Here is a 23,165-nt window from a genome sequence, read left to right as displayed (position 1 = left end):
AATAAACATTACTCTATTCTATAGCTTACCTCTTAATCTCATATTAAAACTTCTTGCATAGTTCTTTCAGCGATAAAATTCACATGAAAATTGAATAAACACGGAGCACGAAGTATTTTCGCGCGAAATGTATGACAGATTAACGACTTGAGCGGTGTTGCGAGGCCAATCGACTTGAGCGCTGTTACTATTTTTTGAATTACGGCTTCTAATTGGCTGAAATCTATATCATGTGTCCAATAGGTCGACGCGGAATGCGCAGCTCTATCGAATGACATTAAAATATAAAAACCGCCAATTTTCGACTTGAGCGGTGTTGTTAGCTAAGGGACGAAATAATTCTTATTCGTTATTATAGTGCCGTCTTCAGACTTCACCTAAACCTCAACTATTTCTGTACTCAATCTTCATGCTTTTGAAGTCGCTACCAGCCCGGAAAAGTTCTGAGATCCTTGACATAGAACTTACGCTAAGGTAAGCTGGTACCGACTTCAGAAGCATGAAGATTGAGTACAGAAATAGTTGAGGAGGAAGTCGGTTTTAGCTTGTTGTTGTACATATTATTACTAGCGGTCGCCCGCGGCTCCGCCAGCGTGGATGTCGGTTACGGCTGCAAAAAGCGTACCCAGGAAAGAGTCGGTCAGCAAACTGATTCTCAGGTCAATTCACAGACTGCAACAATGACATCGACGACGCGGACGCAGTCATTATCCGAAGGGATGCATATTATAGTGCACACTGCACAGATTGTCTTCCTCCCGCACGCGCACCCCCGCTTGGTGACGCCCACTATCGTTATATTTTTATTTCGCCATAATTTCAAAACTAAACGTCCAATTTTAATCATTCAAAGACCAAATGTTATCTACATAAACCGTACTTAGTGATGAAATAATTTATTTTCATAAGGATTAATTGCATAAGTAAAATAAACGCGTTGAAATGTTGTCCAAAAAAAATTCAAGATTTTTAAATAACAAAATTGTTATTGTGCCTTACTCGACATAGATAAGTATAGTGTGTCGCGGACTTTTTTGTAGTTATTTATAAGATCTACAATTACTTAGAACATTTTATGGTTCTATCTTATATAGTTTCGGCAGCGTACGCAAAATAAGTAACTTTTCTGGTTGTTTTACACCTGGCGTCCGAAAAGCCCAAATATCTTACGAAACCCAATTTTTTCCAAAATAAAATTTAGCCTACGTTCAGCAGAAATAATGTAGAATTCATTAGCTTTTGCTTGGAGTAGTATAAATAAAGCCAAAATCCTCGAACTTGTATCTATAAGGATTCAAAAGTTCTGTTGGGTACCTTCCGAACCAGGGTACATCCTGGTGCAAAATCTTACTTTTTGGTAGTATATGCCTGAAACACTTCAGAAAAAATCGAAATCACTATATGTTTCGATACAAATTTCAAGGAGTCCTCTCGATTCCTCATGGATCCCATCATCAGATCACCATTTTTGTGAACATGGTACCAACCTCGGATTCAACCCTGTACAACAACAAAATAATCATAACTTCGCCGTTCGTGGACCGATCTGTCCACGAACGGCGAAGTTATGGTTGAACATACAAAAAAATATATATATAAACAGACGAACGTATAACCTCCTCCTTTTTGGAAGTCGGTTAAAAAAAACAATTTCACCGCGCCATAGAAGGAGAGGGGGAACTTTACTTCTCCTACCCAGCGGTCTACTCTCCCTCCGTCTTACGCTTTTCGATCAGGTCATGTGGAAGCTGTAACAGTATGAAATGACCTGCTGATGATAATAATCATTATAGTGATGGTGACCGCAGTGTAAGCTTAACATTTGAATTGGAAAGTTTTTGTCGTCCCTTTAACTTTAGTGGAAGACGAGTATAATTTTATCGTAGTCCAGGCGTTGAATGCAAATATTGTGAAGTAAAATTATTTGATGGTTTAATTATAGTAAACTAGATGACCCGATAAAGTTCGCATCACTTCCCTCCTAGTATAAACCTTCTCTTGACCACGAATAGGTATTTCAAGACTAAAATTAGCAAAATCGGTTTAGCCGTTATCGAGTTTTAAGTTAGACGAACAAAATTTAAAATTTTATTCTATTTATGTAGATCAGGGTTTCCCAAACTTATTTTGTCTACTGCCCACTTTGAAAACAAATTATGTTTTAGCGCCCCCCTTGTTTCAATTTAAAATGCATCCTGATGAAATTGTGGCGGTACCCACAATTCGCCTAACATTCCTGCATCGCGCTATCAAAGTTTCGGAGAACGGCAAGATATATACAACGTCTGAAATGACGTCATTGGGCTTCGGCCTGACCGAGCATGCTATCTCGCTCGGTCGGAAGATCTTCCTTTTCGGCCGCCACTAACAACATTAAAAAATAAATCACCCCCAAGTCACTACACAACGCCCCCATTTTTTTTCTGGGTGCCACACCGCCCCCTTTAGACCTTCAGTGCCCACAAGGGGGCGTTATCGCCCACTTTGGGAAAGACTGTGATATAGATTATGCCATGTCGCTCACAATTATGCTTGACGGAGAAGCAACATGTGCGTTTTCGGTAATATCTTAAAACTAGTTAATATAATTTTCACTTCTAAGAAAAATGTGATATTTGGAGGTCTTTGTACTCCGTCCAAGCCAGCTTATTCGTGCTGAAGAATAGGCGGAATAAAGGAAGAGTTCTAGTTGTTTCATTAAGTTGTACAGTAATAAAACAAGTTTTGGCGTCAGCGTACAAAGTAATACAATCACACAAGTTCTTTGCATTATTGACTGAGTTGTTACCTTGTAAGTAAAGAGTTTCTACACAATATTTACCCGGAGAAACATACATATTACTAGTATAATAGCAGGTTTACATGATTCCAATCCAGTGCTGAATTACTACTGTAATAATGTAAACTGTTACTGGAAAGCACTGAATTGCATTACAGTCTACGAATAATAAAAAGTAAAAACTAAGGAAACGTAACTCCCATACTATTATCATTTTAAAGGTTCCTTTTGATCTGTCATGTAACGTCAGCCTATTACCGCTCAAGGTCACCTAAACATTGCAAATGTATTGAAATGTGTACCTATTTTTAACAAGTATTGTCGAGCATCTTTTTTGACGGAGTTACTTTCCCTTAGTTTTTATTATTCGTAGATTCTAGTACATATTTTCAGAGCCCGTTTCCCGAGCACTGGATTGGATTACTGGATTGGAATAATGTAAACTGGCCATTATTTAAAACAGAAAATTTTTGTTTCCATCAAATAGGTTTCGAAACTATTGGATCGATGCTAATAAAATTTTGCACAGATATAGATCACAATTTTTTGTAGACAAATTAACAGTTTTCATAAACACTTGTACACGTACAGTTTTCGTAGACACCTGTACAGTTTTCGTAGACACCTTCATAGTTTTCATAGACATCAATACAGATTTCGTAGACAACTGTACAGTTTTCGTAGACACCTAATTATAGTTTTCGTAGACACTTCAAGTACAGTTTTCGTAGACACCTGTACAGTTTTCGTAGACACCTGTACAGTTTTCGTAGACACCTGTACAGTTTTCGTAGACACCCGTACAGTTTTCATAGACACCTGTACAGTTTTCGTAGACACCCGTACAGTTTTCATAGACACCTGTACAGTTTTCGTAGACACCCGTACAGTTTTCGTAGACACCCGTACAGTTTTCGTAGACACCTGTACAGTTTTCGTAGATACCTGTACAGTTTTCGTAGACATGTCTTATGTCCTTTCCCGGGACTCAAAGTATCTCCATACAAAATTTCAGCAAAATCGGTCCAGCGGTTTGGGCGTGAAGAGGTAGCAGACAGACAGACACACTTACGCATTTATAATATGAAGTATGGATTACTAAAAAAGCCCCTAACAATATATATAACTATAATCCGCCGTCCATCTCCTGGACTATATGCATCCGATCCGTTTGTTGTTTCTGTTAAAACTTGGCGAATGGCGAGTTAGTTCGAAATGTTAAAAGCTCGCTCCAAATATTTGTTGAGATTATTGCGGTTAGTACTTTAACCTAGAGTTCAAATTCCTTCGAGAATTCATGATTCTGTATTTCTATATCAAAATAACTAGGCACAGAATTTCACACTCATATTTTCTATGAAGTTTAGTGCTAGATTCGCTGTTGTAAATTTAGTGTCGGCTGAACCGATTTAAATGAAACTAAATCGGTTTTTAAGCGTGAAAAAGGTAACATACAAGCGTAGAAAAGGTAACATACAATCAGACAAAGACACAATTTATAATATAAGTAAGAATTGATAAGTAAATATTGATTAAGTAAGATTTATAGTAAGAAAGGGGTATGAAGATTTTTAAGTAAGGTAAAAGCACTAATGGTAGACTCGGAGCTAATAGATGACACTTACGACTAAAATACCATAAAACTAAGAATTAAGTACTCTAATTTTTCTAACCACTATAAATTTTTTAAGCTTCTCAAGCTATCTGTTGATGTGAAAAAATATATTATGTCCCTATAATATATTTTTTCACATATAGCTTGAATGCCTTCGGGAACAAAATTTTGAAATGGGATCAGTTTTCGTAAATAATGTGACCGCGTCAGCCGTCAACACGCGCTCGGCAATTTCTTAGGAAGGCGAAATTTTGCACGTAAGTTTTGAATACATTTATTTGATTTTTTGTAATTTCTATTGATTTCATTAGATTAATGGCCATGTTGTATGTAACACTAATTAATGTTTATTTATGATTTTTTATCCATTTTCCCTAACAATATAAAGAGTGTCTACTATTAGTTCTTGAAAATGTAAAAAACCTAATAGATGACATGGATCTCATCTTTTAATTTTGCAATACATACTTAAGTTATTTTGTAGTTTATTCTACTGCAAATATCACCACTATTCTCTGAAAATATAATTCTATTAACAAACTAACAAATTAGAACTACTGTACCTAAAAATTGAGATATTAGACCTTGTACTGATCTAAAATCGATTGCTTTAGTTTTTTAACAGTAAAAAGAAGAAAAAGGAGAGCTGAGAAAAGAAGGAGAAAGAAATCTACGTCCTAACTAAGTCTAACGTCTAAACTAAGTCCTCTATAGAGCTATAATATAAAATTATCTATATAACTTTGTTCTCCCAGCTGGCAGCATAGTTCAAATATCTGCTATTAGCATTTTATTAGACGTATTACTTGTGAGTTGTGAGGTACGTGTGAGGTATGATAGACGCCAATATGTTCGGTTATTGAGCTTGGGGTCGAAAAGGCCGAATGCATTAAGATGAACACTGTGCGACACTGCACTGCAGCAGAGCGACCGCAGATTTTGGAAACCCAAAGGTGACTGACTGACATAGTGATCTATCAACGCACAGCCCAAACCACTGGACGGATCGGGCTGAAATTTGGCATGCAGGTAGATGTTATGACGTAGGCTAAGAAAGGATTTTGATAAATTCCAAATTCCACCCATAAGGGGATAAAATAGGGGATGAAAGATTGTAATATAACACTTCTTAACGCGAGCGAAGCCGCGGGCAAAAGCTAGTTAAGATATTATATTACTTAAAAGACAAATCTTTTATCTCTACCTTAAGCAATATATAAATTTTTGTAAGTAGGAAAGTAATATACAAAAAGGAATATTTTCAGTAAAACTCATTTTTTTTCTGTAATTATAAGAACTGTGAGTTCAGCTTTACTTTACCTCGGAGTTCCTGATATTATCGTCATAAGGATCACGTCAGAGGCAAAATAAAATTGAACGGTCTGTATCTTTAACTGTTTCTCAGCGTAATTTAATCGACTATAACTTTTCCCGCCAAATTGGCGTCAGGTGGCGCAATAATGCGCCATCTTGTTTACGATTACTTTTGACGGCGTTATTTTTTTATTAGGCACAGGGTTACAAGAAAAAGGCATTAGAGTTACACTTCAGAGTTCAGAGTTCCTATAAGTATATTTTTTATTACAATAATTCAAGGTCGTCGATGGGCTTTTCGGCCATATCCTTATTTTTTTTAGGAAGTATTAAACTAGTGTAAGTAGTAACGTTGAGTTTGAAAACACATTGTAGAGTTGAGAAAACATAACACTTTAACATATTTAGGTGTGCCGTGTATTTTTATTTTTCACAAGATGACGCCCGCAACTCCATTGCGCCAAAACTCGTTCATCGCGCGGAACCGTACATTTTATCGGGACATAAAGAATGCTATCCTTTCCCGGTGTTCAAAGTATCTCCATACCAAATTTCAGCGCAATCGGTTCAGCGGTTTGGGCGTGGAGAGGTAACACCTGACAGACAGACACACTTTAGCATTTATAGTATGGAAGTATGGATTGCATCTCAAGCGTAGCCGAAACAAGAAAAAAAAACAAAAATGACACAAAATGGCGGACAGGTCATGAGATGTTTCGTTCATTTTCCCGCCAAAACTACAATCAGCGTTATTGCCCTCAATAGGTTCGTTGTTTGGCTTCACCAAAACAATTTTCTTAATTTCATTAAGGTTTTTCCTGTATCACGGATTCCATTAAAGATTTTTCTAGAATTTTGGCGCCATACCAAAATATCGACAGCGATTTATCAATGCTTTTTGTTTCGTTTAACTAATTATAAGCTTTTAGAGAAATTAAATTACGCAGCAAAATATAAATAAGTGTCGAATTGTTTATTTAAAAAAAGAAGATAGTCAAGAAATGCAACCTTTGGCAAATCAGATGATTAAAAAAAAAGAACAGTTTTTTTTACTGACAAATGTAAAGAAGATGATTACCTCTTGTAATTTTATTTTCCTAACCACTAGGTATGTATATTTAAACATCCTCCACCTGTTTTATAAGTCGGCTAAGAGTTGTTTTATAACATATGGTCATTAACGCACCATATTAAAACTGAGGTTTCAGTTTCAAACTTTGTACACTCAGCCACATAATAACCAATAATAAAATACGTGTGGCACTCGGGGACTGCCGCGGTAAAGCTATTGAGTCGCACGCACACAAACACCGCGCCGAAGTCTGCCTAACTGAAGCGACGTCAGACGATGCACGGCTTTGAACGCAGCACCGCTGCGCCGGTCGGAGTGGGAGGTGTTAGGTTTATTTTCGTTACGCAATTTCTTAATTTTCTTCTATAGTCTTTATAGAAAACCGGCGTAAAATAGAAAACTAATCTGAAAACGTACCTGTGATTTTTCTTTTTTCCTGATATTTATTTTTTCCTGGGAAAATTACTAACTATTCAAACCCTACTAGCTTACTTACCACCTATGTGTATTGTTTATTTATGTTTCTTATGTAAATATTCACTGTGAATCAAGCATTTTTCCCTTCAGAGACTAAAGAAGCAGAAAATAGAACAGTATAAGATTACTAAGAATATCTATTCTTTTAAACATGATCTACAAAGGGTGGAAAATCGGAAGCAAAATGTAGTTACATTTTTAGGGTTCCGTACCCAGACGGTAAAAACGGGACCCTATTACTAAGACTTGATTGTCTGTCCGTCTGTCTGTCTCCAAGCTGTAACTCAAGAACGGTAACAGCTAGACAGTTGAAATGTTTACAGATTTATATTTAAGGGGGGCTCCCATACCACAAACGTGATTTTTTTGCTCTATATTGATAATGGCAACAGGTAGGCACTTGAATTTGTCAGTCCTTAGTTATATGTGTACTTAAATATTTAATAATAATATTATAATAAAATAAATATTTACGGGGGGCTCCCATACAAAAAACACAGTTTTTGGCCTAATTTTGCTCTATAATGGTACAGAACCCTTCGTGCGCCCTTGGCCTTGGAAATAGGGAGGTAGTGAGTATCGTACATGAGTCAAAGAGAGATAAGCATATAGGTTTTAGGGGCCGTACCACGAAACCGTTTTGGGACTCAAACGATCGTACGAGAATACCGCGTCCAACTCTAACAAACGTGAAATGACGTTGTTACAGCAGGACGCGGCATTCTCGTTCGATTGTTTGAGCCTCAAAACGGTTTCGTAGTAGGCCTACAGATCTCTCCCTGTTTTTTTTATAATATTAGGGGGCAAACGAGCAAACGGGTCACTTGATGGATGGAGTTCTGCCGTCGCCCATGGACTCTCGCAACATCAGAAGAGCTGCAGGTGAGTTGTCGGACTAACTTTTTGTGCACATTCATCATCTCATAATATTTATCTTCTTACTAAATTGAATCCTAAGTTCAGCTGTATAAGCGTAAAAAGACGTGTTAGTGAGGAATGATCAATGAGGATGGTGCTTCTTTATTTTTAACTGGATGACGCCTGGAACCGTACATTTTTTCAGGATAAAAAGTATCCTACGTCCTTTCCGGGACTCAAAGTATCTCCATACCGAATTGCAGCAAAATCGGTTCAGCGGTTTGGGCGTGAAGAGGTAACAGACAGACGGACATAATTTTTTTTTAAATTTTTAATATTAGTATGGATTTTACGTGAATAGTCCATACTTTCATGCTAATATTATAAATGTGAAAGTGTGTCTGTCTGTCTGTTATCTCTTCACGCCCAAACCACTGAACCGATTTTACTGAAATTAGGTAAGTATGTAGATACTGGAAAAGGATATAGGATACTTTTTCCCCGTAAAAATGTACGGTTCACGCTCGCTAAACGAATTTTGGCGCAACGGGGTTGCGGGCGTCATCTAGTAAACAATAATCTGCGTCCGACTGTACATTGCTCTCGCGTAGGTAGCGAACTCGAGTTTTATTGTGTCAAAGTAAATTGTAATTAGCGGGCTGAAACACGTTTGTACAACGTTATGTACGAAATAATTACATAATGTACAAATTACTTAATTACTCAAATTGTCTGCCCTTGAATCTTCAGCAGGGCTAGCATAACAACAGTAGACATTTTTTATGAAATAAGGGGGGCAAACGAGCAAACGGGTCACCTGATGGAAAACAACTTCCGTCGCCCATGGACACTGGCAACATCAGAAGAGCTGCAGGTGCGTTGCTGGCCTTTTAAGAGGGAATAGGGGAGGGTAAGGAAGGAAATAGAGAAGGGTAGGGAAGGGAATAGGGTAGGGGATTGGGCCTCCGGTAAACTCACACTAACACAGCGCAAGCGCTGTTTCACGCCGGTTTTCTGTGAGCCCATGGTATTTCTCCGGTCGAGCCGGCCTATTCGTGCCGAAGCATGGCTCTACCACGTAAAAATTACATGGGAAAGAATCAACATACTGACAGATTTTATCGACAAAATGGCGGATTTCTATTGTCTGTCACTTTGTGTTATCTAACTGTCACTTTGTCTATTCTTCCGTAGAAAGAAACTGTTTCTATGGTGACCATGCTATGCCTGCAGCTGTCGTAAGTGTTTCGTGCGAGTTTCTTACGCCGGTTCTTCTCGCCGGGTTAGTTCCCGAACCGGTGGTAGGCAGTAGGAACCATAGATCCGACGTTCAGAGAATGTTTAAGAATTCTAAATGTATTTTTAAGTTTGAGATGTTGCTTGCCACTGCTGCGCAGCAATTCGTTTAGGCTGGATTTAGACAGCCCTCTAATTTGTCAAGGGTTAAAAAACCGGCCAAGTGCGAGTTGGACCCGCCCATGAAGGGTTCCGCAGCAGCAATAAGGTCTATTTTCATGAAATTAAAAAGTTTTTGATTTATTTTTATATTTCAGTTGATCTAATGAAAGTTTATTTAATGTTTACCATTTATAACGTAAAAAAAACCACTTGCTAGATCTCGTTCAAATCAATTTTCGTTGGTAGTTTTTATAGTAATGTACATCATATATATTTTTTTGATTTATCATGCCCCTACTTTAGAATTTAGAGGGGGGGTGACACACATTTTACCACTTTGGAAGAGTCTCTCTCGCAAACTAGGTTAGAAAAAAATAATATTAGGAACCTCAATATGATTTTTGAAGACCTATTTCATAGATACTCCACACGCATAGGTTAGATGAAAAAATTTTTTTATCGTTTCAGTTGTACCTACCCCTAAAATTTTTTATGGTTTTTCCATTTTTATATCAAAATCTTAATGCGGTTCACAGACTACATCTACTTACCAAGTTTCAATAGTATAGCTCTTATAGTTTCGGAGAAAAGTGGCTGTGACATACGGACGGACAGACAGACATACAGACATGACGAATCTATAAGGGTTCCGTTTTTTGCCATTTGGCTACGGAACCCTAAAAATCAGCCATACTTAAATGGACCATATAAATTCCAAATACTTCATTTTTTTGTTTACGCTAAGATCAAATTAAATCAGAACAAAGCATGCAAAACCTAGGAGAAACTCTTTTAGCATTTTAATACACCATCCTTTCCCGGTGTTTGCTGACTTTGATGAATCGCCCGCTCAGCAAACTTCGTGATCACAAACTGAGAGAAACCCCATCAATCATCACTCATCATCAGCCTCCTATGGACCATGGAAGAAGGAACATGATAGTTAAATTAAAAGCTATTTGTTTCACAAACATTTAAAAAAAACTATGATAATGAAAGAGAAAGAAATATTATGTTTGCTTTTGACATATTTTTCTAAAGTTGTCTCAGTTTTGGACAAAGACTTCTATTTATTCTTTGGTTTTGGAGTCCAAACTTACGTTTATACGTCACCATAGAAACAGTTTCTTTCTACGGAAGAATAGACAAAGTGACAGTTAGATAACACAAAGTGACAGACAATGGAAATCCGCCATTTTGTCGATAAAATCTGTCAGTATGTTGATTCTTTCCCATGTAATTTTTACGTGGTAGAGCCATGCTTCGGCACGAATGGGCCGGCTCGACCGGAGAAATACCACGCTCTCACAGAAAACCGGCGTGAAACAGCGCTTGCGCTGTGTTTCGCCGAGTGTGTGAGTTTACCGGAGGCCCAATCCCCTACCCTATTCCCTTCCTTACCCTCCCCTATTCCCTTCCCTACCCTCCCCAATTACCCTATTCCCTCTTTAAAGGCCGACAACGCACTTGCAGCTCTTCTGATGTTGCGAGTGTCTAGTCTGAGCGATAAGTTGAGAATGGCGAAATATAGAGATAAGGGTCATAAAAATACGTGCGATAGCTCATTAGATTCGGGAAGACGTCTAGAAAAATGTATCGGAAGCACAGAAAAAATTGCAAAAGTTATAAGCAAATTAGGTTGCCCAAAAAAAAGGTATTACGATTTTTGTTAAAAACTCCAAAACTATTAACATTAAAGAAGTTTAAGAAAATGATTCTTAAAGAAGAGGAAATTTCCATAAAAAAATTCCAACTCCCGGAATTCTATCTCTATTATTTATAATTTTAATTTAACGCTGAAAGTAAGCCTCCGCGCGGCATTTTTATGTAGCACGCGCGGCTCAAAACCGAGCACGTCACACTTATTATTTTTTTAAAGGTATTAAATATTAATTTAAAATTTTCAAAAACTTATGGTGTATTCCGAACACTTTAAAGAATTTGCTCCCGTTGGAAATTTAACTTAAAGTTAATTTTTCAACGAATTAGACAAATGTTAACTAACGAAATTTTTTCGAACTTCCGTCCTCATTGTACTTTAAAGAAAATGTTTAAATAATTTTCGTAAAATTTTTCACTTCGTGGAGCCCTTGATATAAACATACTTAACAAGATCACGCCATAAAAGTTTAAAAAAATTTAATACTTTGTTTATAAGTAATCATTTTTTAACTTGAACAAGAAACTAGAAATCCACGTAATATTGTCAAGAAAAGTTGTTACATTTATTATCACGTAATTGATTTAATATCAATTAAGGACATGTATTAACTAAAAAAAAAATTTTTCCGCCATTTGCTAATAAAAATGTATAAACCAATGGACTATTTCGATGTTTTAAAAAAAAAATCTTATCTTTATTCTCTTGTAAATAATATGATTTTTAGAAAGAAATTTTTTTCCTAATAATAATATTTTATTGTTTATAATCGTTTTTGTAATATTTCTATTGTTTAAATTATTATTTTAGAAAAAATTTTCCTCTTAAAAATCATGATTGACCGTCCTCAATATGGTTACAAAAGCAAAAAATTTTTTATCAACAATTTCATTGTTTATTAACTTAAAAATTTGTTATAAAAAAATCTGAACTTTTTTATATTCTTTTTCTGAAACTCCTTATAAATACAAAAACAGCGATGTACAACAAAGTGCAAAAATTTTTTTTTCGATTTTTTTATTGCACCTTTTAAAAAAAAAAAATTCTGCACTTTGTGGTACATCCTTGTTTTTGTATTTTATTGATATGAAATCAATTACGTGATAATAAATTAAATATTTTTTTTGACAATATTACGTGGATTTCTAGTTTTTTGTTCAAGTTAAAAAATGATTATAAACAAAGTATTATTTTTTTTAACTTTTATGGCGTGATCTTGTTAAGTATGTTTATATCAAGAGCTCCACGAAGTGAAAAATTTTACGAAAATTATTTAAACATTTTCTTTAAAGTACAATGAGGACGGAAGTTCGAAAAAATTTCGGTAGTTAACATTTGTCTAATTCGTTGAAAAATTAACTTTAAGTTAAATTTCCAACGGGAGCAAATTCTTTCAAGTGTTCGGAATACACCATAAGTTTTTGAAAATTTTAAATTAATATTTAATGCCTTTAAAAAAATAATCAGTGTGACGTCACAGTATAGCAATATGACATACATATTGCTATACTGTGGTGACGTGCTCGGTTTTGAAGCCGTGCGCGCTATCTAAAAATGCCGCGCGGAGGCTTACTTTCAGCGTTAAATTTAAATTATAAATAATAGAGATAGAATTCCGGGAGTTGGGGTTTTTATGGAAATTTCCTCTTCTTTAAGAATCTTTTTTTTAAATTTCTTAAATGTTAATAGTTTCGGAGTTTTTTTTGCAACTTAATTTGCTTATAACTTTTGCAATTTTTTTGTGTGCTAATACACGCTTCTGATACATTTTTCTAGACGTCTTCCCGAATCTTATGAGGTATCGCACGTATTTTTATGACCCTTATCTCTATATTTCGCCATTCTCAACTTATCGCTTAGACTAGTCCATGGGCAACGGAAGTTTCATTTAAAAAAAAAACTTGCTATTGCAAATTGCAATGCAATATTGTGCAATGCAATATCATTAATGTGTTATAATAATAGTAATTCCGTCGTCATGGAGTCCTCACGCACTATCTTGATTATTTTCTTTCTCAATTATTTTCTAGGGAAATTTCTTTTAATTACTCTGTAGGATGGAGGTGGAAAATGTATAGAAAACTGTGAAAAAGAGAAGTGATAAAGAAAACATCTTGGCTAGGGGCTCTGATCCCATACATTTTGGACATCTAACTTCGCTATCGAAACTAGCGAATACATTTTGACTAAGTGCTTTTGTAAGAAATAGAAAGAAAAAGACGAATTTCCCGGTAAACATTTATTCAATAAGAATATCTATTTTTCGTTCAATATCAGTAATATTACATTTTGGTTTGCCCTATTAACTGGTTGAAGCGATATTAGACGCCTGTTCTCAAAACACCATAGACAATTTCTTTTTTTAATAAAAAAAAAACGATTGTAATACAAAAGTTTAAATATTAGGTAACTTTCTTTGGCAATTACATATATGAATAATGTTCATGACGAGGTCTAAGGCTGCCTTTCCACCAGAGCTGAGCGGAGCGGAGCTGTGTTGCGAGGAATGTGTTTTTAAGAACCAATAGCATCGCTTTATTGACATGACTTTGCCTTGACATCGCTCAGCGCGGCAACAGTGTGACCACACTTCACATAGATTTCCACTTTTTGGTAGATTTGAGGTCAAATGAATGACGATTTAGTAGTCCAAAATTTTTTGTAAATTTTAATAGAAGATCGATATTATATAACAAATAATATAAAAAAATTAAAATGCATAATGAAGACAGTCCATATAAACATTTTAGTTTTATTTTAGTTTCAACCACGTAGAATACATTGATTAATAAAGGTAGATTTGCGGTAGAAGCTAATAACACGGTGTAGTAGATTTTAGTAGAATATAGCAACGTTTTTGATATATCGAGTCACAAGTGATTTAAGAGTGGTCACACTGGAGCTATCCAAAGTACTCAAAATCCGTCAATGTGATGCAGCCCGGCCCGGCAATAGTGTGCTATAGCACATTTTGCGCTGCGCTGAGCCCCGATCCGCCCCGGCAAGCCCCGGCACGCGCCGACAAAGTGAGCGCGAACCTTTAAGGTGGCTTTCCGATCCTTACCACAAGCGATCGTCACCGATAAAAATTCAAATAAAACGCCACTTTATGACTAGCGGCGGCATGTGTCGCTAGACCATTATCGCTAGAAAATAAAACCTATAGCCTATGTCATAAAGTGTTTATATTCTAAGTTTTGTGAAAGATCGGAAAGTCACCATTAAGATACATGTAGTGGACTTGCCACAGGTTTTACAATTTTTTTTACAAAAAAAATAAATACCATCTACATCTCTCTCACGCAGTAAAAAAATACGCATTCATTTTTAGGAACTTAAGTACAACATTTTAATGATATCATCATTATATCAAGTCGGTTATACAATGACACATAACACATTGTTTGCTGAAAAATTATTTTGTTATGATCACACTAATAAGAAACATGATTGTCGTTGGTGGGGGACAATGATGGGGGATGAACGAGGTTTAAATACATCTTAAACCCTCTTCACCCCCCATAATAATTACATAACCGACTTGACTTGAATTGGTCTTATTACAAAATATTACTTAATACACCTAGATAAATCAAACAAAGAAATTATTTTGCCAAGACAACGAATGAGTGGTCTTCTAATAGATTATTTGCCTTTGTTTCTTTGGACTTTAAGAAAAAGCTTTGAGGATGTACTAGTATTATTCAAAGTTACTAAAATGTATAATAAGTACATAAATATACAGTAATTTTCAGTTTTTTTTTCAAGTTATATTTATATCGTTGGTAACAAATATTTCTAGATGAATCGTAAATCTGTTAGGTTAGGTCAGTATAATATAATTATGTCTTATTGTGTAATGTTAAACTTTTGTAGAATTGTCGGCTGTATTTTCTATCATTTAAAAATTAGGACTTGCTTCTGATGTTTCAGATGTTAATTTATGGCAGATTTTGTGTTGGAAAAATGGTAAAACGTGAATTTTTTCTTCGGTAGGTTATCTGGCGACTTAAAAATCAAAATTATTAAGGTATAAAATATATTTTTTGGTGGCAGCGGTGGGTAACCTAATAAATATTTTTATATAGTATAAGTAGTATAATAAATTATGCAAGTGTTACGCAATTTATTATAATTTACCCTTTGGTAGAACCTTATTTTATAAGGTTCTATATAATATTTTGTAAAAAGACTAAAAAACGTTTTTTTGGCACAACGCCAATCGCACCTTTCATTCATAAATACTTTAGATATAATAAAACGTGACACAAAAACTTAGACTAGAACTTGGTCTTTTTCGTTACTTACCAAATTCGACATTCTGATAAATATATAAGAATCTATGAAAGTAAAATTATTAAAATGTGTAGCGGACTTTTTTACATTAATAAAATATTTAGGTAGGTTTTCATATAAATAATGATACCATACTTTATTGTCTTAATGGAAGGGTACATGTATAATACGTTCTATCTGATACAAAACTTACATTATTTATCCATATAATATAAGGAGTAAGGTGACAATTATTTAGGATAGGTTTACGTGCAACTGAACTATATTTATAATTACATCTATTTTTGGTGAATTCGACTACAACGAAACTTAAATAGTAAAAATAATATTAACAACAAAATATAAAAATAAACTTTAAAACCATTAGTTAATAAATTATAGTTCTTGCAATCTACGAGTGCGCGTAGCCTTTATTTGTAGTTGTAATTGTAATATAGACATTTTCGTTAGTGTGCGTACCTGACGGAGCAGTCAGTAGCGAGCGAGCCATGTACGCGTGTATAGATATGGTCACTAACACAACTAAGGGCGCCGCGCACTCGTAGATTGCAAGAACTATAACAATTTTAACAAAAAATACAACCTCTTTTACGTACTAAAATCTATACGAAACTCTCATTACTTTTGAAATCGTATACAATAATGTTCTTACACTCTTGCGCAGGTACGCACACAAACATGTTTTTCTCACATTTCTCATTAACATCTAATGTTACAGAATACACATTGTTAGTTTTAACATCTAGATTCAATATTTGTATTTGTCTATCGTCATTACAATGGACATCGACTTGTATATCATTATTTGTATCATTATCATTAATTACATCACCTAAATTATCATTGAGTTCGTTCATAGCTGCAATAAATTTCATGCTATTCCGTCTCATGTTTTCCACGTTTATAATCTCACCAATTTTCACTTGCTGCACTTTGGCTCCGAATGCATCTTTATTCTCTTTCAGTTTCTTGCTGTCCCTGTTAAAGAAGTATTTCTGTGATGATGTCCTATTGCTGTATCGTCTCCAGAACGATTCTGTGGTGTTGCTGCTCGAAAAACCTGTCGATGTTGTCGTATTGAAGGTGTCCCTTCTTTGCATGTTCTCTCTTATGTTCCTCCCGCATCTGACCAGCTTATTTATTTTCAGTAGCTTCACAAAGCCGTCACGAAATTTCGACGACATCAAATTGTATAAAATTGGGTTTATAGCTGAGTTCAGATATAGCATTACCCTGCAAAAGTATAGGAGGATGTAGTAGCCATCTATGCCTAAAGACATGATGGTCTCTGGTGGAAAGACGATGATCCAGAGCGTCAGGGCTTTGAAGGGGAGCAGACAGATGAAGAAAGACAAAACGACCGTTCCAAGCATGAGGATGACTTGTTTCCTATACCGTAATACGTTTCCACCGTTGTTTGGGTGCTTGCTGTGCTGAGATATTATAATTGGGTTCTCCATTAGGTTCTTGGCTATGACGCTGTACAGAACCAGGAGTATTCCGAGAGGAATGATGAAGAAGATGGCGATGATGAGGATGAAGAATAACGCTGACCAGAAGGTGTCGGCCTGGGTGAGGCACACCGGAACTTCCGTGCCGTCGGAGTATCTCTCGTATGTGAAAGTTGCGACGGCCAGTATTGGGCTGAAAGGAAAAAAAGTTATATAAATATTTCATTTTTGTCTCAAAATTGCCTAGAAATAGCTGATGATCCCCCTATAAAAGATATTATAGGCAGGCGGATCCAGCTTTCATATCAGGGGTAGGGGTCACCATGTCGCAGATAGCTATACTTAATGTTATATTAAGAAGGAAAGAGTGTTTGCCAATTTTTGACGTTGAAACCGCTAAAGAGACAAGATTTCATGGGGTCGATTGCATTGGTCCTCCACTGCAGCAAAATATAGATAAAAAATATGGGGGTCATCAGTCATGACATATAGGCCATGCTGGATAGCCATGATTATTATGATGATATTTATATTATCTATTATTATAGTCATGCGCAATCGATGTTGATCATATTAGGCAATCGAAGACCAATATTGGTCGTTGGTGACCCAACGCATAAAGTCCTTATTAGATCTTTCATGTTTCGCCAGATTTGGACTAAAAATCTATATTTTAAGCTAAAAAGTTTGCCCTTCATATCATTAAAATAATGAGAAAACTTTCAAAGAAACCTGCATGCTAAAATATTCAGCATCTGTTTTACATTTCACAAATTAGGTTCTTCAATTATTGTACTTTATATCAAACGTAAAACTCTTGGCCTACTTTTCTGGTTTTTTTTTTTCATTTATTTGAAAAAAGAACGTCTATATTCTACAATCTACATCATGCGGGTTGGTCTTTGATTTGAACTCGAGAGGGTGCAGGTTCGATTTCAGGTGGAGGCCTGTACAGTGTACAATGAGACGTTTTCATATCTCAAGCACACTATACGGATGCTCGTACGGTGAAGGAAACATCACGAGGAAACCCGCACATGGTTGGTCCTAGACGTATTGACCTGCCCTACTAGACAAACGCGGCAAGTAAACGCCAACGCCAATGCCACAAAATGTATGGGATTTGACATTAGTATTCACTAGCGAAGCGATGACTTATGTCGAATCCCATACATTTTGTTAGCGTTTACCATAATCGCTTGACACTTGCCTACTGGGGCAGGTCAATCCTCTAGACTAGGCCGACTACGTTGCGAGAATGCCGTACGTGCTTTGGCCTTGGGCAGTATTCATTACTTTCTCATAAGTGCCGGATAAGCTATCCACAACTTAACTGACAGATGGAGTATGGACTATGGAGTATCTGTCAGATAAGTTGTGGATAGACTATCCGGCACTTATCAGGGAGTGGTGAAACAGGCCCTAAGACACTCTATTACCTACGACCTACGCGAAGAAACTTGAAGAATACATCTAGTATTTACTGTTTGCCTAGCCCTACACAAATCATTATTATCATAAAATAACAACGTATGCCTTTGTTAAGTTTGATTAGTTCGTATTTGTTTAACGTTAAAGATTTTAGGCACGTGTATTTTACGTATTGTACCATCGAATAAATTGATTCATAGGCAGTTGACGGATCTATATGCTTTGATCGAATTATGTCAACTAGAGATTTCAAAATAATATTAGCTCGATGCACTCCTTCACCATATAAACTATTTAGTGCCACCGCATATTAGAGACACGACAGTTTTTAGACAGACTAACGCATAATAAAAAGTACTAGACGCGCACATTTGAATCAAAACGTCTCATAGACAAAGATGTCTAATGCGTACTGCAAGAACTGTACGGCGACAAGTCTGACTAACTACTGTCGGCTTCCCTTTGAAGTGTATGCGAGCGCGCACATCAACGACAAAACTGTCTAGCTGTGTACCTAGTCTGATGTATGCGTTGCGTCGTCGTAGTATGCGCCGCGTGGTAGACACAACTGTTTCTTTTAATCTTAAAGCTGACTCGTCTATCTGAAACAAGATTGTCTAAAGACTGTCGTGTCTCTAATGTGCGGTTTGCCTAACTGTGCGAAATTTCATGCACCTACGTTTCCCCAATTTTCGTAAACGGACAGACAGACGGACAGACATCGAAGACAGTTTTACCCTTTGGGTACGGAACCCTTAATGAGTAAAATTGCTCTTCGTTGTAAAATGTAAAAAATAAAAACCCATACATCCGATCTTGATAAAAAAAATCTATTATTCCTACTGTTACTGATCTAGACGCAGAAAATATTTATCTGCTGTCAATCGCCTGTCGCATAGCTGTCGTACGATAATCACCCTGCCGATACCTGTATATTGCACCCAGTAATCAGTATAACACTCCTCTGCATCTTACGAACTTCAGAATTCCTGAAAATCGGTGGCGCGTAGTCGAGCCTTAAGTATGCAAGTTCTGCACGAACACGACGAACAGTTAAGACGTAAACTACGAGGAGTGGACGTAGTTGAGAAGTTGAAGAATTCCTACCAAATGTACGAGCTACTTCGATTGTACTATATACGTCATCTAAAATATATAATATATGTGGCCATGGGCGTACCCTGCAGGATTTTAGCTAGGGGTGGGGGGGGGGGGGGGGGGGGGGGGCAGCATACTACTACTATACAACATGAAAATTGACTTTTATTAATCTGACTGAAAATATATTTTGTTTTCAACACTTCATTTTGCGCAGAGTAGGTACGTTTTTGATTCCCACTTGCCAGGAAAATTGACGTTTATTTTATCTTCCAGGGGGGGGGGGGGAGGCAGCTGCCCTTCCCTGCCTCTACCTGGGTACGCCCATGTATGTGGCTCCATTTATATGCGTAGTGCGTAAGCCCGATCGCGCGGTTTGGCCGCTACACTGCGAAACTGCTATTTTAAATCGTTTTATACAATTGCTTGTGTTTTACGCAGAATTTAGTTTATCGTACGTTCTTTTTTCGGGATAAAAAGTATCCTATGTCCTTTCCCTTACCAGGCTGGCTAGCATGCGTCACAACTCACAAGAGATATCTCACTATCTCGAGTGTAGTTAAAAACTACTCTTCTCATACACAATAACAAAATCTCGACAAAAGTCGATAAAAATGTGTTGTCATGTTGGGGTTCGCTAATTTTGATGACAGATCTACACGAGAAAAATTAATGTATGTCATGTTAGGGTCAATAGAGATGAAGAGACAAACCATCAAACATCGAGAAAACATGTAGACAAATTTTTTCGTTTTCAAGCTAGGCGCACAGGTCTCAAAGTATCTCCATACCTCATTTAAGTAAATTCGGTTCAGCAGTTAGATTGTGAAGAGGTAACAGACAGACAGGCAAACTTTCTAGTATGGATGTCAAATTATTTATTTGACATTTGCACTGATGGCACATTTTAGGCTTAAGTCGTTGAATATGTTCACTGTTTATTTTTCTCTATGGTCATTGATTACCCAGGTGCGAACAATGCGTATTGTACAACGTGCCACTATAAATTGCAATCCCAATAGTTCACATACAATGTGCAATAAATACAATACTGTGTATTAGTTGCTGGTTATGACACAAAGGCGAAATCGGCATAAGATAATGCACTTTCATAATAAAACCGTCTCTAAACAAAAAATACGATTTTCAAGTTCAAATTAAATATAATTACAGAATCGTTGTTTTATCAAAATCATCTATGTATAAGATATATCACATCTATATATAAGATAGAATACCCAGCTTTCATGTGAATGCCTTTTGTTTAGTGACGGTTTGGTTCTGATTCTAAGCGAAAGATATTATTTTGAACTAGATAGCCTGCAACGCCGTTGCGCCAAAATTTGTTTATCAGGCGGGAACCGTACATTTTCCGGAATAAAAACTATCCTATGTCCTTTCTCGGGACTCAAAGTATCTCCATGCCAAATTTCAGCAAAATCGGTTCAGCGATTTGAGCGTGAAGAGGTAACAGACAGACATACACACTTACGCATTTATAATATTAGTATGGATATGGCTTCCACGGCCATTAGAGGGGCATTCGCGTATCAAGCCAACATTTTGGTTCTTCACTGGAAACCAAATTAATTTTTGTGGACCCCCCGCTTACGATTGTTGTGTGACCAACCCCTTCGAGTTTCACGCGGAGCCCACCTGGACCACTTTTTTTTTTTTTTTTTAATGAAATAAGGGAGCAAACGAGCAAATGGGTCACCTGATGGAAAGCAACTTCCGTCGCCCATGGACACTCGCAGCATCAGAAGAGCTGCAGGTGCGTTGCTGGCCTTTTAAGAGGGGATAGGGTAATAGGGGAGGGTAGGGAAGGGAAGGGAATAGGGGAGGGTATGGAAGGGAATAGGGTAGGGGATTGGGCCTCCGGTAAACTCACTCACTCGGCGAAACACAGCGTAAGCGCTGTTTCACGCCGGTTTACTGTGAGAACGTGGTATTTCTCCGGTCGAGCCGGCCCATTCGTGCCGAAGCATGGCTCTCCCACGTATAAATCTCCCACGTATAAACTTTGGGATACTGCTGTAGTTGGAACATTCGACGTTGCCCATTATACCGCATAATGCGCTATAATATAATTATGCAATTGGAAAACACAGTTTCATTTATTTTTTATGTAATTTGGGGCCGTCTATGGGCTATTCGCCTATATCCCTTTTTTGCTATCTTTGTACATAGGTTTTTCGCACCAAGGATAATTGAAATAATATTATTATATTAAGTAATTGTAATAATTGTAGTCCATCACGCCATGGACTTTCATTTATTAGCGCAGCTGTAAGATGCTTCACTGTGATAACCCAGCTTGTCAGCCTCACAGTAATTAAATGCAACATAGTGTAGGATGTAACCATTTAAGATAAACAATACTAGCTAAGACAATATTATTCTAGATTCTGGATGCTTAGACTATTGAAGACATGAGTGGATGAACCGGATAACTAATATTTAACAATATAATAGCAGTTACTCAATTTTTCCCTTATAATTTGAATAAACCTTGTCACTTACCTACTTCTAATATATCTAAGTATACAATATAAGTACATAGAATCCATTATTTTTTTTCATATCATTATCCCAGTCGCCATATATAATGCCTCCATATATGCAAAATCCGGCCAAGTGCGTGTCGGGCCACGCGCAATATAGAATTCCGTAGTAACACTAGTTTTTGATTTTTGTATGGTTATTGGTTAATGAATGTTCCCGGATCCCTAAATCGGAAAATGCCCTATGAATACCTACTCATAGTATTTTTAAAAAACCTATCCAACGATACTCCATACGATGGCATGGACGCGAAAAAAATATTCATCCCCGCTTGATGTGTAGGGAAGGTACCATAAAAAATATATTTTTTAAGATTTCATGTACCATTTTATCGTCATTAATATTTGCATTCATGCCAAATTACAGCTTTGTAGGTCCTATAGTCTCTGAGCAAAACCGCGGACAGACAGACGGACGGACGGACAGACGGTCAGACAGACGGACGGAAAGGGTTCCTTATTGACTACGGAACCCTAAAAAGGTCAGTTTTAAAATTGTTACATTGTTACTTACCCGGTTCATCCACTCATGTTTACAATTCGCATTCGATAATGTCGACAGCGAAGTTCGTAATAGCTATGCGCTTTCGTCTTCAATTTTCGTCATCTTCTTTCATTCAACTTTCGTTTTGGCGCATTCAATAATTGAATGCGTCAATGAACACAACGCCAACATTGTCATTTCATGGATACGTTCAGAGGGCATGCGTCGCGGGCATGCCTCACGTTCGCTATTGACTGCGCTATAACGCATGCCCTTGACGAACAGAAAAAGGCACAATGTGGACAAAAATATTCTAAAACATGTCGCTTGCGATGCGTTTTGTCAAATTCCATACATTTTTGATATTCATCATTCCCTGTCGAAATTTCAGAATTCGAAACTCCTTTACCAATCTATACAAATTATTATACTAACAATGGCTCAATTCAGACCACAACGCGACGCGTAGATGCATTTCGTTTGTACTGAATTGACAGATTTCAATTGCGTGAGACGTCTTGCAAATCTGTCAAATCCATACACATTTAGAAATGCATCTACGCGTCGCGTTGCGGTCTGAATTGACCCTTAAAACCAAACCTTATTTACTCACCTGCAGAAGATACTCCTGAGTTCTTAAAGTTGCATAGGAAGATTTCAACAGCTAA

At 36.7% G+C, this 23,165-nt stretch overlaps 1 protein-coding gene across 2 annotated transcripts in view; it reads right to left on the bottom strand.

Moving 5' to 3' along the window:
* Nucleotides 1-16,058: 16,058 nt before the first annotated feature.
* The window catches only part of LOC121737646 (thyrotropin-releasing hormone receptor-like), a 122,043-nt gene continuing 114,936 nt past the window's right edge, over nt 16,059-23,165 (bottom strand). For both annotated transcript variants that reach the window (XM_042129305.1, XM_042129304.1), the window contains one exon: nt 16,059-17,113. In XM_042129305.1, the coding sequence (XP_041985239.1) occupies nt 16,072-17,113 (1,042 nt within the window). In that variant the 3' untranslated portion in view covers nt 16,059-16,071. The remainder of the gene's footprint in view (nt 17,114-23,165) is intronic.

Source organism: Aricia agestis, chromosome 21, assembly GCF_905147365.1.
Source record: "Aricia agestis chromosome 21, ilAriAges1.1, whole genome shotgun sequence".
In the NCBI taxonomy this organism is placed as follows: domain Eukaryota; kingdom Metazoa; phylum Arthropoda; class Insecta; order Lepidoptera; family Lycaenidae; genus Aricia; species Aricia agestis.
The sequence above is the reverse complement of the archived record's forward strand: the minus strand, read 5'-3'. Positions and strand labels throughout refer to the sequence as shown.